We start from the raw sequence: 18,220 nt of genomic DNA, 5'->3' as shown, positions 1-18,220 counted from the left end.
TCTTATAGACAGATAAGCAGAATTATAGACATGCGAGATGTGTGCCTTGGTGGATAACAGCAGTCAGGGATGTCAGATAGTTGCTTTAGGGTCAAGTCTGTTGTCCACTCTTTGCCATAAAGAGTTAAAGCAGCTTTGCTGGAAATGTGTGTCCTCATCAATGCATGTTGTGGCATATTGGTAACCTGTCTCTGTAATCTAGTGCTGACATTTGCTAAATTGATTTATGTGCTGCTTTGGGTCTGTGGTTATTTGTGTGTGTGTGTGTGTGTGTGTGTGTGTGTGTGTGTGTGTGTGTGTGTGTGTGTGTGTGTGTGTGTGTGTGAGAGAGAGAGAGAGAGAGAAGCAGAAGAGGTTGAAGTCATGGCAGAATACTACTTTACATTTACTTTACTACTTAACAAGTTTGAGAGATTTACCAAAATACAGTTTAGTTAATTGGCTTCCTGCAGTACACAGTTTAGACCCATATAGTGTATGAAACCAAACGTATTTCTACAGTGTCTTTTGTACTGTCTGTCGTCTGTATTGGTTATTTTAAAATGGTCCCATTTCCAGTAAGCACAGGCCGAGCTGAAGTGTTGGTGTAGTAATGAGGGGAAGCATGCAGTGGTTCCCTCTAATTCACAATGACAGAGGCCTTATTGGAGTTAAACTGAGACAGACAAAGGCTTTTCCCAGGCAGGCGCCGTCTGGCAGGAAATTAACAGCAACAGTTGTTGTGTTTCTGTAGAGCCCCATTTCTAGCATGACTGTCAGTTTTTTAACCACTTTAGACAAAATGTAGGTAATACATAGATTAAAAATGTAGACCAACTTGTATCACACTTGATAATGATAACATGAGCAGTCAGACCACTGCCCCTATACTTGGACAATAAAGAAAGTGAAAAATAAAAAGCGTCTGGACAGACAGGCAGTCAGTAGCCCGTTCACATGGACACATTTATTATGATTACAAACTGAGTAATGGCTCAATCGGAATGAAAATGTCTCATGTAAACACCCCAATCGATTGGATTCAGCCCGATCTGACAAAATTTCCAATCGGATCAAGAGAGGTGGTGTACTCCGTTCTGATAATCCGATCGAACCGACAAATCCACACATGTAAACAGGTACAGTACTCTGTGCAGGTGTTCCCTATCTGGTAATAATGCAGAGTGACATAAACAAATGAGTTTCTATGGCGCAATAGGAGCTTCTAAATTATTAAATGCTTGTTCCTTGTAAGCACAGATTAAACGCCAATCGGTTTATTTAGTGTTCATGTAAACAGATTGGTTCGGATTTATATTTCAATCTATTTGAAAATAAAAAAATGACCATGTAAACGGGGCTGATGTCTCTCTTTCATTCAATGTGTATGTGAGTGTGTGTGAGAGAGAGAGAGAGAGAGTTAAAGAAAGTGAACGAAAGAATCACCAGGATTAATCAGGAGCAGGAGAGGAGTGTAATGTATGTTCACACCAGTCTGTCAGTCTGTCTCACAACTACTGCCCACTGTGTTTGAGAAATGCCTTACTGTGTGAAGATCAGAGTACTGCTTGGCAACACTTCCCATTCCCCACTCTGCCTGCCTAGTAACACTGCCCTTGTCCAGTTTACACATGCTATTGGACTCTCTCTCTCTCTCTCTCTCTCACTGTCTTTGTTCACACACGCACAAAGTCATGAGAGTCATGAGTCGTGAGACACTCACACACACACACACACACACACACAGTGTAGTCAAGTATAGTCGGGTATATTAGCTGTCAAATTGACCTCCTGACATGTGTATGCACCGAGCCTAGTGAGTGGGGGTGGGCATGGGGTGTACGCCATGCATTAGGGGACCAGATAGCAGCTCCAATTCCTGGAGAAGTCCATGCAGAAATTGTAATACCTGCTATTAGTCCTCCTTCACTCCGTGCCCGAGTCTGAAGTGGTCAAAAGGGTGGGATCCTTATCTCCCCTAACACAGTCTGACCACACAAAGAATGGAGTGGTCAAAAGGGTGGGATCCTTATCTCCCCTAACACAGTCTGACCACACAAAGAATGGAGTGGTCAAAAGGGTGGGATCCTTATCTCTCCTAACACAGTCTGACCACACAAAGCCTGGAGTGGTCAAAAGGGTGGGATCCTTAGCTCACTCTGACCACAAAGAGTGTTGACTGGTCTGAGTTAACATGTTACAACAGGGAGGGATCTACTAGAGGAAAGTGACAGGATATGTAACTGATGTTCTTTTTTATTATTATTAAACTGCTGCCCTCCAAATTGAGAGATATTCAATTAATAAACAGATTGTATAGACTCTTCGAATCACAAAGTATTACAGGCAGTGCTAACAAACTTGTGGGAAGAGTAGCAAAACACAAAAGCATCTGAATAGAAGTCTCTGCCCACAATAACTAAGTCTAAAATTTTTATAGACTCATTGCTGGAAGACTGGTTAAGACAACCTTAAAAACAGACATATAAAGGTCCTTATGAATATACTGTATAAGTTGTGATATAAGAATAAAGATAAAAGTTATTTTTTGTAAGCCTGTTAAGAAACTTCCTGAGAAAAAGGTCTTAAGACACCTGAAGATTTTAGACCTTAAGACCAGTGACATTTGTAAAAAGACAAATCACTCTCCATACAAATCCATTTAGTGTTAAAAACAACAACCAAAAGACAGCAATTGAAAAAACACCCCCAGAATTAGCACTGGCTTAGAGATCCTGTGGGCGTTGAAAACTGTACATTAGCATTAGCCTTCATTAAATCTCCTCTGCCAATAGACTTGTGTGGAAATTATTATTCTTTAGTAGCTTTAATCCCCTCGCAAAAAGTAAACAATGCCACTGCACTTTGGGGAAATTAATTAAGTAAGTCGATCAGAGCACCCTTGAACGATCGGTGTGCACCTGCACAGAACTGTCGAGGAGGCATCCATGTGAGGACAGAGATGTTGGTCTCGGTGGACAGTTCTCTCTGGTGTTCTGTTGGCTCTCCACATGTAAGGCTCAGTGATCAGACACAACTGTCAATACTTATCAGTATTCTGCTCTCTCACTGTCCTCCTGTTCGTGATATAAAAAAATGGACACACACCCGGACTGTTCCTCCACTGTCTAACCATTTGAAAGTATTGAATTTGGGAGAAATTTGGCACAGATGATGATGATGAACAGCATCACATAACCGTTTCCGTGGTGACCAGCCGCAGAGAGATAAAAAAAGTCTGTGGAAAAATGAGGGAAAAATGACTGTGCATTGTTTATGTAGCTTACAATGCTTGTGTGTGGTGGGTTTATCTGCAAAACACATGCAGTGTGAATCCTGGAACACTCAACAGACATCTTCTCAGGTTCCTCTTTCACTGTAAAGTGCTTTGGGTGCCTTGAGAATCGTTATATAAAATGCAATGCATGTGGTGGTGTTGTTATCTGAAATAGTGATATTTGCAGTTGCTGGTTTACTTTCGGTATCAGTACTCAAGCTCCAAAGGGAACACAGGATATTAGCCTTGTTAACACCTTGCTCTTCCATCCCAGCTACACCATAATAGATTACTGGTATTGCCTATGCTTTTGGAAGCAGGTGTCTGTCTTGCTTAATGGTATGGTCGAGCCTGTGTGGTGAGTGGTGGTGGGGTGGGGGCTGCGGTGGATGTTGGGGATCGGGGTGGGGGGCATGGCCGTCACCTTCAGGAGAGATGGAGCTAAAATGGATGTAATCCGAATGGGTTTGTGCCAGTCTGGCCCAACAAGGAAAGGAGAGCAGAGCAGGCAGGATGCCCAGGAGAGGGGGTGGGATGGAGAGAGAGAGAGGAACAAGAAGGGGGAGGGGAGAGAAGCTGTGGAGAAGATCAGCTCTCTCTCTCTCTCTCTCTCTCTCTCCCCCCCCCTCCTGCTCTTTGCAGACGGTGTGTTTTAGATAAAAACAGGCCTTGTGTGAAGATTAGCAGCTGGGGGGATTTGATTCCCAGATAGCTGCTAATTTTTGGCCAGCTGAGCCAACCGGACGGCCGGACGGACACCGTCCTGATCCGATGGAGGTCTGCCAGCGGCCTGGCCTGGCCAGATCAGGAGCGGGGATACAGCAGAAATCTATTCAGTCACAGAGTATAATTCTACACACAAACAATTCTTGAATCATCACTTTGATGAAAAATTGATCCACTGTTTTTTTTATTATTATTATTATTTGTATATGAAAAAGTTTACTAAAAACAACAATAATATCTAAATCTTTGTGATGTGGACCATTTTAGCCTTATGGTGAACTTGGGGGTACCCAGAGGCACCAGCCAACTATTTGGATTAGACCTGATAGGACTATACAGTACTTCCCTGGATGGCTATCGCCATTGTTATATCCATGGCAAATCACGGTGTTAAAAACCCCATCTTAAGAAGGACACCATTCACCACGGGGCAGTGGTAGCTGGGCTGAAAAGTTGTAGGTTCAGTACCCGGCTTCCACCGTTGTGCCCTTGAGCAAGGCACTTAACCCCGAGTTGCTATATGTACATTGACATATGTAAGTCACTTTGGATAAAAGTGTCTGCTAAATGTGAATGTAGGCCTACCATTCTCTTCCTCTTAGGCAAGGATCACATTGGAAATAACGAAACAACAGTGAAGTGTAACGTAACACTCAGACCATAATAATTCAGAAGAAGTTCTATGTTGTTCCTAAGTTACATGAACGGTCTATGCTTGCCAACCATGTTCAACATTCATGTTGTATAAGTATATAGTATATATACTCTTTTGATCCCGTGAGGGAAATTTGGTCTCTGCATTTATCCCAATCCGTGAATTAGTGAAACACACTCAGCACACAGTGAACACACAGTGAGGTGAAGCACACACTAATCTCGACGCAGTGAGCTGCCTGCTACAGCGGCGCTCGGGGAGCAGTGAGGGGTTAGGTGCCTTGCTCAAGGGCACTTCAGCCGTTCCTACCCCTGGTTACAAGTCCGAAGCCCTAACCAGTAGGCCACGGCTGCCCCGTCGCTAGCGTAATGCTGCCGCTCCAACTGTTCAGCTGCCGAATCATAGCAAACAATAGGAAATCTGCCACTTAACCCGCTGGTCAATGTGATCCATGCCTTATATCAATCAACTCTACTACCTTGAACTCACAAAGCCAGAGGGTTAGTTTAGACTGTTTAAAATCAGCTAGTTCATCTTAGTTACACTTCACATTCACGCTTGAGCTCCCTATTCCCTGTCTGTGCCAGCGTAAGACCAGGGCACAGGACTGGGCACAGTAGGAGGGCAATGCCCAGGCAAGACACAATGCCCAAGGCAAGCAGAAGAAGCGGCTACCAGGGCCAAACAGAGAGACGTTTATGCCCAAGAGGAGCAGAGACGGTGTCCAACAGTGATTGAGGAAATTAGTTGAGGGAAGCCGTAGCTGACACCAGAGGAGATCACCTGAAGTGCATTCAAATTTGGCCAACAGTGGTGAACGTTCATGGTGAACATGTTTTCTTTGAACAGTTAAATTAGAACAATTTGGCGTTGACATTCCATTGTAACGGTAATTGCATTGTTGCCTTCGTCAAACTCATGTCCAGTTCCACTGTATGTTCGCGGAGATCTACCTCTTCGGACTGTTTGCGTTTGTTCTCAAAACTCAAGGCTAACGGAAAACTGTTTGCAAATGTTCGCTTATGTTTGCAAATTTGAACGCACCTCTGAAGATGACTGCTGTACTCAGGAGTGATGGGGGACATAACTCAATGCAGTTCTCTCTGCAGAGCTGTGGGTGGGGGTGGGTTAACAGGCCCCGCAAGAGATTTAGATCACTTCTGGAAGGTGTGGCTCCTGGAGTGAGGTGGATTAATTGAGAGGAGGGAAGGGATGGGTTAATTCTGGTGATGGGGGTGGGGTTACCAGGAGGAGATGGACAGTACCTAAGGGAGAGTGATGCTGGTCAGGAGGACGGGAGGTGTGTGTGAGGGTTGGGGTGGGGGGATGTTGTGAGGAGAAGGGGCAGGTTGCGGTGATGACGGGCAATGATTAGCGTGCTAAATTGCTACTGCGTCTCTGTGCCCTCTGAAGATCCCCGCGGGTCCACATCATAAATTGGAGCTGTCATGAAGATTTTACAGGTCTGCCTGAAATGGAGAGGGAGAGAGAGAGAGAAAGAGGGTGACGGGCTCGAAACGCCCTTGAATAAAGAGCATCTGCGTTGGAGAGACAGGCAGGCACCATTGACCTGCCTCGATGGTCTCTCTGGGAATCTTGAGTTGGAATCCTCACACAGCATTGTCAGAAGTATTTTATGTTGATTTTCTTGGTGAGTAATTGGGGCCCAAATTGAAATAATGGGCAAAGTGCAAAGTCAGACAATTAGCCAATGTCACCAAGTATATTCAAAACCTTTATAAGAAATATTTTTCAAGTAAGAGGTATTTGTAGGTAACCTTGTCCATGTTTTATATAGTCTGCAAGTACACCAAATTAAAATGTTTTTGTGTTTACCTGCAAACTTTTAATTGAATCCAGTTCAAGTTCAGTCAGAGTTGAATCAGTCTGAGGTGTGGAGTGGTTTTGGAGTGGTGGTGGGGAGGTATGTGCAGGTTGTTTATCTCAGTTTGAGGTTCACTAGGCTCCATCTCCAGCAGGTTGGGCAAAGCCGACTGCACTCAGAAGATGTGGAGAGTGACGGATAGAGAAAGAGAGAGAGAGATGGAGGGAGAGGGGAAGCGGATTGCAGGTGGAGGAGACTTAACACCGCAGTGTAGTTGTGGATGAGCGAGAAACGGCTGGAACAGCCACAAACTGTCTACTCCTCCAGACGGAAACTGTCCCAATCTTTCCTTACAGATATCCTCCCTACCACCTCCAGCCCCTCGATTTACTTTCCCCCTCCCCTCTCCAGCCAGGCTGACTTGCTGGCTTATCTTTGTCCAACAACAAACACTTTCTTAAACTCTGCCTCGGTGACGTGGTGTGTGAAGTGTCCAGCGCGTGAAGACACAGGTGGAGCGTTGAGATATAGAACTAGAGTCCTCTCCTGGGGCTTGCTCTCTGACACCCCCTACTTCCTGCCTGTTCAAACCCCGGTCTTCTGTATCTCACCTCGCCCAGCATGAGGTGGGTGTGGAGCTTACATTCGATAGGGCCTATGTAAAGCCTTACACAATGTCAGATTATTTCATATATAATGGGAAATGGAGAAAATGGAAAGTGTCAAGGTAGACCCTCTTTCTGTCCCCTGGAGGCTCGTCACTTGTCCTGGCCTCTGCGTAAGACTCCTTGGATCGACCCAACTGCTTTAGACTCCTTACGAGTGCACTGACAATTGGGTTTGAGACGCACCCCCTGTGGCTGCCGTGTCCACACACCTGCAGCTCAGCGGCCACCACTGGCCATTCATCAATGTCCTCTCTCTGCTCACCCTCTCTCTCCCTCTTTCTCTTCCTTTCCTCTCTGGTCCCCCTCTATTTCCATTTCCTCCCTGAATGTTCAATCTTTCCCTCTCTTGGCCCACATATCTCTCTCTCTCTCTCTTTCTCTCTCCCTCCTCTCTTCTCCCCCCCACCCCCCACCTAAAGCTTGCTCTGAGCCTCTCAGGTTGTGTTCAGTTGTCGGGGGCTTGTTAGTGGCTGACAGAATGAGGGCTCAGGCTCTGAGAGAAGTTCTGTTGTGAACAGGCCAGCTTTTAGCTCAAAGCTATGATTAATCTCTCTGGTTTGGGCTTCATCTGTATGGTTTTCATTTATGCACCTTTGAGAATGTTGTGTGTTATGGGATTGTTGTTGTGGTGATATTTTACTAGGAAACGTCATGGATTGTTTTTTTTTGTTTTTGTTTTTTTTTGAGAAGGTACCTCTCCATCAGAGACTTACTTTCCAGTGACTCATGTTGAAATTGTCCATGATTTAATATAATCGTTGGTTCATTTTAAGTGTCTCTTGTGAATTGGAGGTGACCGGAAACCGGCCCACAGAAATTCAACTCCTTCCTTTTTTTACAGGGCAGTGAGAGGAAAAGAAATATTATTATTATACTCCGGCAATAATAATAATAATAATATTCTTTTTCTCTTCTCTCTTTTTAGGTGTCAACATCAAAGCAATGACCGAAGGTATGTAGGGTACTTACACTTCTGTACTTTTGGCAAAGCTGTTGTGTAACTCTGCAGCAGCTTGGTTTGAATGCACATACCTCCATCTTCTATTAATGCTTGCAAAATTGAGTTGTTTGTGTATATAAAATAAAGTTATGAGTCTGGTCGTTAAATTGAAGGATTTTTGTGGCAGACAGTTACACACACTAGTCTGAGACACTACCGCCAAACACTCCTAGGGCGTGAACACAGATTATTGTTGGTTATTGTTATATCTGTGTTTGTTTTTTGTTGTTTTTCTTTTTATTGACTCATCCTCTACTAAACTTTACGTACATTTTTGTGGGGCCAATGAATAAATCTAACCTTTTATCTGCCCAGCACATAGCTCAGTATGGATATGATGATCTGTTGCTGGGATTGATGGGTGCTTTGAACACAGTCCTGAATGTGTGTGTGTGTGTGTGTGTGTGTGTGTGTGTGTGTGTGTGTGTGTGAGTGTGCCTCTCCCTCACAGCATCTTTCCACACACCCCCTTCCCCTGTCTTTCTCCTGCGCGACTCATAGAACACAGATATAGGCGGCGGGTGACATTTCTCAGACCTCCCTGCTAATTGCTGCCACCATTATCTGGAAGTGTAGCCAGAATCTGACTGCACCCCCCCCCCCCCCTCCCCTCCCCAAATCACCCTTCCCCTCCTCCTCCTCCTCCTCCTCCTTGTCAGGGTTGGCACAATAGGGGTGGTGGAGTGGAGTCAGGCCGCGGAGCTGATAACATTGTTGGCAAAGACGCTTGTGGGTCGCAGTAGAGAGAGACAAAATGAGAAGAGAGGAGTGGAGAGAATAGGAGAGGAGAGAATAGGAGGAAGGAGAGGGGTGGAGAGAAGAGGAGGAGAGAGAAGAGGGGAGTGGAGTGAAGAGAGGAGAGGGAAAGAGGAAGGAGAGGAATGGAGAGAAGAGAGGAGGAGAGAGAAGAGGGGAGTGGAGTGAAGAGAGGAGAGGGAAAGAGGAAGGAGAGGAGTGAAGAGAAAAGCAGAGAGAAGGAGGAAGGAGAGGAATGGAGAGAAGAGGAGAGAGAAGGAGGAAGGAGAGGAATGGAGAGAAGAGGAAAGAGAAGGAGGAAGGAGAGGAATGGAGAGAAGAGGAGAGAGAAGGAGGAAGGAGAGGAATGGAGAGAAGAGGAAAGAGAAGGAGGAAGGAGAGGAATGGCGAGAAGAGGAGAGAGAAGGAGGAAGAGGAGAGAGAAGGAGGAAGGAGAGGAATGGAGAGAAGAGGAGAGAGAAGGAGGAAGGAGAGGAATGGAGAGAAGAGGAGAGAGAAGGAGGAAGGAGAGGAATGGCGAGAAGAGAGGACAGAGGCGATTACTGAGACTCACAGTAGAGACATGTGTCACAGTCACATAGGGCTTTAACATGACAGAGATAGAGAGATGGAGAGAGACAGAGAGCGACAGAAAGATATACAGACAGAGAGAGACCCGACCCCAAAATTTCACTCCAGCTCTCTCTGATTAGCCGATGATGAAGTTGTCACATTTTGTTCAGTGGTGTGTTGGTCATGCCTTGATGGGCTTTCTATTCAGAGCTGTTGTTCCATTATCACAGTGAGTGAATTGTGATGTGTTGTGATGGGAACATCCTCCAAAAAATCACTGACTGCTAGCCAGCGATATCACCCAAGTACAGTAGTCTTCTTGTGTCTAACAGAGACAGCAGTTATTAGTGGCTATTCGGTGTAAATCTTCATTACATTGTAATGCAGCATTTGGGACACACATTTCGACATCTGTCTAAGAAATTTCTTTCAGCTAGGAAAAAAAACTGTAACTGCAGAATATTTCTGTGCATGGGAGCGAGTGTTTCTGTGTGTGTGTGTGTGTGTGTGTGTGTGTGTTTCCATAGTAGTGTGTATGCCATATTGTGTATGCCTTACAGCTGCAGTGTGTAGAGGGTCTTTTGTGTGTGTGTGTGTGTGTGTGTGTGTGTGTGTGTGTGTGTGTGTGTGTGTGTGTGTGTGTGAGACGGATTTAACGTTTCCCCTTCACAGCTCTGCTCACGCATGACGGAGACAGAAACCCTGTAGCAGAGAAATCCACCCGGAACTGTGTGTAATCTTCACACACAAACACACTCAGACACAGACTCTCACACACACACACACACATACAAAAATTACTACCTCACAACACACATCCCTCACATTACATAAATGACCTCAACCCCACCTCACACTCACATATACATACACACATACACACACACACACACACACACAGACAGATCTACACGTCAGCTATTGGTCAGCCATCACTTATCCCAGCAGGGATGAAGAAGATCCATTTGTCTGTTTAACTGTAGATCAGGGTGGGTGACAGGGAGAGAGTTATCTCTCTAGAGAACAGTGAGAGCTTCAGCTTCTCAACTTGTTGCAATTGATGTGTGTGTGTGTTTGTTTGTGTGTGTGTTTGTGCAGACAGTGTGAGTGTTTGTGTCTTAAATGTACATATGTGTGCAGGTGTACCCTAACCTGACTCAGCATTTGCTCGGCAATCTGGGAACGTTCCATTGGAGAACTTTTGGGAAGGGGCAAAAATACTGGTTAGCTGATTGGATAAACCATCTGATTATCACTGTTGGTGATAGACGGGCCAAATCAACCAATCAGATCAACAAAGTGTTCTTCTAATGCCATTGTTTAACATACAATTAAGTTAGGAAACATAGCTAATGTTAACGTTTTTAAACTTACCATTTGTATGTGACATGAACCTCATCAACGACACTCCCCACCAAGTTTTAACGGTACACTTCTGAAAAAAAGAATATTCCTCCATTTCTCGTTAAGTAACCAAGATTCAGGGCTACCAAACACCAACTGGAATCGTCCGTGGAGGATGTCTGTGTCGTTCATTCCTCCCAGCTGCATGGCAGAGACTCCTAGCTTCCCAGCTTACCCAGGAATACTCCCTAATTTGGATAAAACTTGCGCGATAGCAACGCTCATCTTATCCATGGAAGCCACCATGTTGTTTAGACTGAACAGTCGATTCAAACCCGCCTCAAAACCAACGCTGATTGGCCAGTTTGTTTGGCGAACGGCTCCAAACGTTCTCTATCACAAGATACCAGACGGATCTGCGAGTGGACAAATGGAGGATTAAAAATAGAGAAATCAGGATGGTCTCACCACGCTAGGTGTACCCCTGCAGTTGTGACTGTTCTCATATGCATGTGTGTATTGTGTGTGTGTCTGGATCATTCAAGCTCACATTACAGACTGTCTCCACACACATTAACCCTTGTAAAACAAAGCTGATTGCCCTATGGAGAATGGTGCTGTTTGGTCCTCCATGGCCTCTGTAGACACAATGACCCACCCACCCATGCCTGGCTAATAGGGTCCTTGAAGTGAAGGTTTTTTTTCTGGAAAAGACTGAGATTAAGAAAGACAGCGAGAAGGGGAGAAGAGAGGGGGAGGAGATAAAGAGGGAAAGATGGAAAGAGAGAAAAAATGAAGGACAGAGAGAGAGAGGGAGAGAGAGAGAGAGAGAGGGAGAGAGGAAGCAGGGCACAGACAGAAGAGAGAAGGCTTATATTAGCTTCATAAATTGAGGCTATATAATCATCTGACTGCTCTGAGAATCCCGCATAATTCAGCAGAGGGAGAATGAGAGTGAGATGAGAAGAGGGAGAGAGAGACATGAGATTAGAGAGAGAGAGAGAGAGAAGGAGATTCTATACTGTTTAGATGGAGGCCCTGTCTGCAGGCTCTCTTCTCAGGCTCTGGCTGTACCCCATGGTGCTGGTAGTCGCATCCTGCAGACAGAGGAGCCATGTTGCTGAGTAATGGGCAGATCATAGCAGCAGGTGCCCTCCCCATAACTGCCCATCATGTGCAGGACTAGCAGGGGGCAGACATGGGCACCACAGGACCGACATACGCACCACAGGACAAACGAGGGATTCTGTCCATAACACCGGAACACACGGATATAAATCTATATGCACACACTCATACACGCATATTGAAACACATGCACACACAGAGAGAGAGAGAGACTCAAATACACACACACTCACACACACACACACACACACTGAGAGCTGTCTGTGGTGAAGAGAACAAGACACACAGAAACACAAATGCCCACCAGTAACGCCACTGCACATAGATGCAGATTACTCACACCACTAACTGTAAAGGCTATCGGTTGTTTCTCTCAGTTATGATGCTACCAGACCTTGCACCAAAATGTCTATGCAAACACATACCTGAGTTAGTGAAAGTAAAAGCAGAGCATTCAGTAACATGTTAATTTAAGGCTTGCCATGATAGCTGATTGAAATTCACTGACGGTTCTTAAATTACTCCTGATCAGCGTCTCATGGGTGACACACATCCTCCTAACTGGTGACCTCGTCTGACACCTAGTGCTGAAACGTCTCAGCCTGTCCACTTCTCTGCAGCGGCGAGACACTTAATAAAAAAAAGTCACTCTCTCGCTCTCGTTTCAAAACCAACCGTTGGGCAATTAACAGCGTTTTAGAGGAAACCGGGAGTGCCGCTCCCTGTCATTTTCGTCGCGACCTTAAGGTCTCGTTCCGGGAGGGCAGCCAGCGACGTGCCCCGTAATGAGTGGGGTTATGCTGCCGTTAGCGCCGAGGTGAGCTAGCTGTGGGCTTTGGCAACAGCCATGTGCCACCCGCCGTGTCGAGTGCCTGTCTCTGTCTGATGCCAGTGCGGTGAGGGTGGGGTTGGCACTGACCCCTGTCCTTGGGAGAGGGAGTTGTATCTGGCCTTTGGCCTCACTGTCTGGCTCTGAAAGCATCCTTCTGTCTTGTTCTCCTCCACTTTTGTCCACTGTCTGTTTATTTGTTTGTTTGTTTGTTTGTTTGTGGCAGTGTGGGTTGACACATGCAAATTCAGCCGACATGATCTGCAGGTGGATAAATGTTTGCGGAGATACAGACAGAGAGAGAGAGAAAGAGATGAGAATAGATACAGAAAGATGAAGAACAATGATGCCAGCAGGGTCTGAGAGAGAGAGAGAGAGAGAAAAAGAAAGAAAGAAAGACTGGGCAAGAAAATCGGGTACACACCTGTATACACACATATACATATACATGTGTGTGTGTGTGTGTGTGTGTGTGTGTGTGTGTGTGTGTGTGTGTGTGTGTGTGAGTGTGTGTGTGTGTGTGTGTGTGTGTCTGTGAGTGTGTGTGTGTCTGTGAGTGTGTGTGTGTGTGTCTGTGAGTGTGTGTGTGTGTGTCTATGAGTGTGTGTGTGTGTGTGTGTGTGTGTGTCTGTGAGTGTGTGTGTGTCTGTGAGTGTGTGTGAATCTCAATTCATGGGAGGAAGAGAGAAAAAATAGAGAGAGGAAAACGGCAGTGAACAGAGGCATTACCGGCCAATCAGGGAACACTAGACATAATGTGTGTGTGTGTGTGTGTGTGTGTGTGCGTGTACTGTATGTGTGTGTGTCTGTGTGTCTGTCTCTGTCCACAATGCAATCATAAGTGTCTTCATGTCCATTTTCATGGAAACTGGAGCCCTGTTAGACGTCCTCATCCTCATCCAAAGCTATCTTCCCCTACTCAGTACTCAGCGCCCTGTGGCATTTTAGTAGAGGCCAAATCAATTCTGGATCATTATCCATAGGGAGGCATTTGGTGACAAATAACAAGAAAAGGTCTATTTTGCACTAGCAGATGTGAGTCATTGACCATGTCAGAGCCACCAAGCTCAAAAGACTTCCTAGTACACCTCTGTTTTTTACCAGGAAATAATTATATCAGCATATGTTTTCATTCCAGTTCAAACTTTTGAAAAACAGCATTGCAGTTTTGTCTTCTTGTTTCTGGGTTGTGTTGCACATACAACAAAAACGTCAGGGTTGAAGAAAGCCTAATTGGGATGTGAATGTTGACATGATGACATACTGTATCTGCGCCAAATCTGTGCTGACTGGTGTTTTCCGTCATGAAACAGCCTCGTGTTGTTTCCTGACTCATCGTCAGGATGGAAAGTTCTGTCTTTGAGCTGAGGAGACTGATTCATAGTTCGAATTACAGAATTACCCCCAAAGAGACAGGAATATCAGTTTTGGGGGGTCAGATATTTTTTCTGATATTGTGAAAAAATATCATTACAGTTGGCTACAATACAAGTCAACTCCTATTTTCACTGTAGGAACATTTTAATGTAAAGCCATTTCAGACACCCCTATTATGGACCGTACCATTTTTAATCACCGTGGCGCTAGAAGCAACGGAGATAGAGAACGAACGACTTCAACTTCTCAAGCAAATGTCAACGTTGAATGACTAAGGCCACATTTACACATAGCCGGGTATTTAGAGAAACGAATATTTCCCCCCCTGCGTTTTCAATAATAACATCGTGCACACAACATTGTTTTCAAAAAACTTGTCATTTACATCAACCCGCATAAATACGCTGTCGAGCGCCATAAAAACTATGCCAAACCTATGGGTGGCAGTGTAGGGAAAGGAATAAAGCCATGCTGGCCAATCAAAATCCTCAGAATCGACACCAACGACTAACACAAGCAGTAAAAATGCTGACCTCCGTGCGATCCTTCGCCTCTGCTCCTCCATGTAGAGCAGTTGTTGCAAATGCAAACAGGCCAGAAGCATTTGCACAAAAGTAAAAATTAGTAGCACCTTAACAGCATCCATGATAATCCTGATCAGTAGCCAAAGAAACTGTAAACATCAGGCGCTCACATGACGTTAAGGATTTTCTGGCGCATAATGTGACGTTTAAGAAGCTAAAACGCCGTTTATCCCTGTTGACACGGCAGCACATAACCGCCGTTATCAGAAATCTCCACTTTGGCCGGAGGTTTTAGAAATAATCGTTTTCTATGATAAAAACGGGGTTTTGGTGTAAACGAGAGGCCAAACCGCAGGGGAATATCTGCGTTTTCCCTTCGTGTAAACGGGGTCTAAATGCTACGTAGATTCCTCCAGTAGGCTAAATTCGGTTTGCTGCTGACGTGCATGTGTAAATGTAAGTTGTAGAAAATGTGCTATTTTACAGCCTTCACGTGTTTTGATCTTTCATAACTCATGTCAAGTCTTACCTGCTACTTACCCACTGAGGCTAGTAAAGTGGACCTTGGTTAGTTACCAAGGTTAGTTAGCAAGATAATTCTCTATTTAAATAATTTATTATTATTATTTTACATTGTGGTGAGGTAAAATCGATTGTCATTTCCAAGGAGATTAACTCCAGTCCATAGCCTAGGTGTCCATTCTAATTTTATCTTGAATAAATTATTGTGCCCTTTTGAAATTAGTTTGGCACAGATCCTGTGTTGTTTTTATATTATGCACAAGAGGGTCTGATGTAACTAAGCCTATATAACATCAGTGAAACCTGTGGAAACATAAAAAGAGCCAAGTAGCCTAAATAGTACATGCATTGAATTTGTTTTTAGCCTAATTGCTTAGTAGGCCTATTGTTTTTAGATTATATTATTTCATATTTTTAGTTCAATAAATGTAGTTTCATCTGACCCTACTAGGCTATCTTAATGAAACTAGGATTTGATTTTATTCACAGAGACACTATGAAGAAAAGCAAAAGTGTATGTGTGCATGTGTATGTGACTCATTTGTAGGATACTGTAGCGTTAATGATACCCAGCTTGTTCTGGTTATCAGATTCTTGTAGGTTACCGCTCTGTAGTTCTTCTGTGGTAGTATGTTTTTTCATAGTATGCTCCTTAACCACATTAAATATTGCTCAGGTTTCACATATCTCTAAGCAATTGTGTTGATTTGACACTGACTACCATAGACTATAATAGAAAATTGGTTTCTGTTTATACAGTATATGAGAGGGTTGGGTCTTACCTCCAGGTCTTATGAAATCTAAAAATAAACCAAATCAATATTTCATGAAATAGGCAATAGGCTTCTTGTAAAGGTATTACTTTTACTATTAAATTGTATTTCAGTGCACTTTACTTCTAACTTTTGAGAGCTGATCAAAACGGTTCTCTTTTGGATATAATAACAATGAGATATTCTGTAGCCAACTGATTATCAGTTTGTTGCATGTTTACACCTTGTATGTGTGTTGCACAACACATGTTGCACTTGGCGATCACAATGGGGATTGATATGGTAGTGGACCATGATGGTCATAGAAGAAGTGAAGGAGCAGTACCCCCCAATTATGGTGGGGTAATTCGCACTCTGGACTGATTGTGTCCAGATGGCTGCGGCCGGTCAGTCTGACCGGTCCTTGTCTGATAGCCTCTGTGTTGAGAGTGGCCGCCTTAGATGGCAGATACCTCTCCCACTCCCACGCCTCAGACATGTGGGTGGCGGGCTCTGAAGAGCGACATTTTATTCCGTCTGTCGCTGTTTTCGGCAGACGGCCTTTTCAGGAACTTAAGTGGTTGAGGCATAGCCGTTAACATAATCTCTGGCGAACAAAGCTGCGGCTTTGATTTGCAGCGTATTCCACCTTTCATTTCATTTCGACGCTAAAATGGAAAGCAGACTTTTTTGAAAATTGCTCTCCTAATGTGGTTACAAGGTGCAAGGTAGCGATAGATCTCCTTCCGCCCCTGGTATGACCTATATCTTCTGCTCAAGCGGTGCTACAAATCTACTTAGTGACTGATTTGCAGCTGCTTTTCAAAAAGCTTGCCCTGTTTCTTAAGGTAGGAGTATACAGGCGCAGCCCCTAATACCTCGTCTGCAGGTGAAAATGGAATTGCTTTTTCCGTCTGCTTGCTGTTCCTCACCTTGTGAAGTTATGTGAACGTCCTGGTTTCTCCTCCAAGATGTGCTGTTTTCCTACACTGTGCTGCACTATCTCTAAACACAGGTGACAGACCGACAGAGTGAGAGCGGTGAAGAGAGAGAGGAAGGGAGATGAAAGCAAACATCACACCTAAAACTACTTCCATTTTAGTCCTCAAGAATTTTCTTTATTTCTCTTCATCCTTTTTTCTTTATTAATCTCTCAGCTTCAGGTTGTTTTGTTGAGGATGATGGTGTAATGAGACAACTATGTTTTTCTCCATTTTTAACAAACTGAGGAAACTCACTTGAGACCAACAATTTCAGATGTGCTGCTCTGAGTCAGTCCCCCAAGCCATACTCTTACTACAACTGGCACCAGGAATAATATGTAAAAATGTATTTTAAAGTTAGTTGGAATAACATTTTCATGGTAATATCCAGATATTCTAGTCACTATTCATTAATATCTACCATAGTGAGTGATCTGTATTTATAGCCCTAAGAATACTAAAATATTTGTGTGAAGTTCTTTCTGACATACTGTAGGACAGTCCACAGACTGTGCCGGCATCAAACATTACATGAGCTGTCATGATAATTACTGATAATAGGCAAACATTATTTTGTCTGTCATAATATTTGGCAGTATATGACATCTACCAACTCATATGTGTTCTAGTTCCAGTATCAAACTGCACTATTTCATCCAGATGAATGATGTAATGCTGTACCAATGACCACACCCGTGTATTAACCGCAATGCCCAATTATAGCCCAATGAATCATGATCAGATTGTGCTTTAATCGCAAATAAGAAGAAAAGAAATGCATTCTCATGTACAGCTCGCTCCTGCGTATTAACTTGCAACAATGCAAAATCAATGTATAAAATCTTGGTTAATAGGCGGTTAAATTACGATACTTGTCGTCACCCATTTGTTGCCCTGATTGATTTTGCCACATTTTTAAAGAGTGTGGTGTGTGAGACATGGCGAGAGTGAGAGTCAGAGCGAGACGAGCTGATTCAGCAGACGCTAATAGCATCTGCTGCCGGCATCTTCTCTCTTCGCAAACACAAATAATATGCAGCAGCGGAAAAATATTTGTAAACTCAGCAACTCCGTATTATTTTGTTCCGTATTACACTGACAAGAGTGGGTTTCGTCTCTGCTCTTCATCTCAACTTGTCCCCACTGTTGTCCGTTCTCTGTTTAGCAAGCAGCTAATCCAATAGCATTAGCATGGATGCGATAGCCATATTTTGCAGCACTCTTTTGCTAATCCACTTGTATTTAAGCAAATGCAAGAGCAATGTTTTGCGTATATTTGGAGTATATTTGCAACATATATGTCTGTGGATGACAGATATTATG

The 18,220-nt window shown here is 44.1% G+C and overlaps 1 protein-coding gene across 4 annotated transcripts in view; it reads left to right on the top strand.

Moving 5' to 3' along the window:
- The window catches only part of LOC125288417 (double-stranded RNA-specific editase 1-like), a 74,786-nt gene that overhangs the window by 36,955 nt on the left and 19,611 nt on the right, over positions 1 to 18,220 (top strand). For 2 of the 4 annotated variants that reach the window (XM_048234772.1, XM_048234771.1), the window contains exon 3: positions 8,056 to 8,082. The exons of the other annotated variants lie outside the window; for them this stretch is intronic. In XM_048234772.1, the coding sequence (XP_048090729.1) occupies positions 8,073 to 8,082 (10 nt within the window). In that variant the 5' untranslated portion in view covers positions 8,056 to 8,072. The remainder of the gene's footprint in view (positions 1 to 8,055; positions 8,083 to 18,220) is intronic. 4 annotated transcript variants of the gene reach the window in all.

Source organism: Alosa alosa, chromosome 23, assembly GCF_017589495.1.
Source record: "Alosa alosa isolate M-15738 ecotype Scorff River chromosome 23, AALO_Geno_1.1, whole genome shotgun sequence".
Lineage (NCBI taxonomy): Eukaryota > Metazoa > Chordata > Actinopteri > Clupeiformes > Clupeidae > Alosa > Alosa alosa.
Note: the sequence above shows the minus strand (reverse complement) of the source record. Positions and strands in the feature narration are given on the sequence as shown.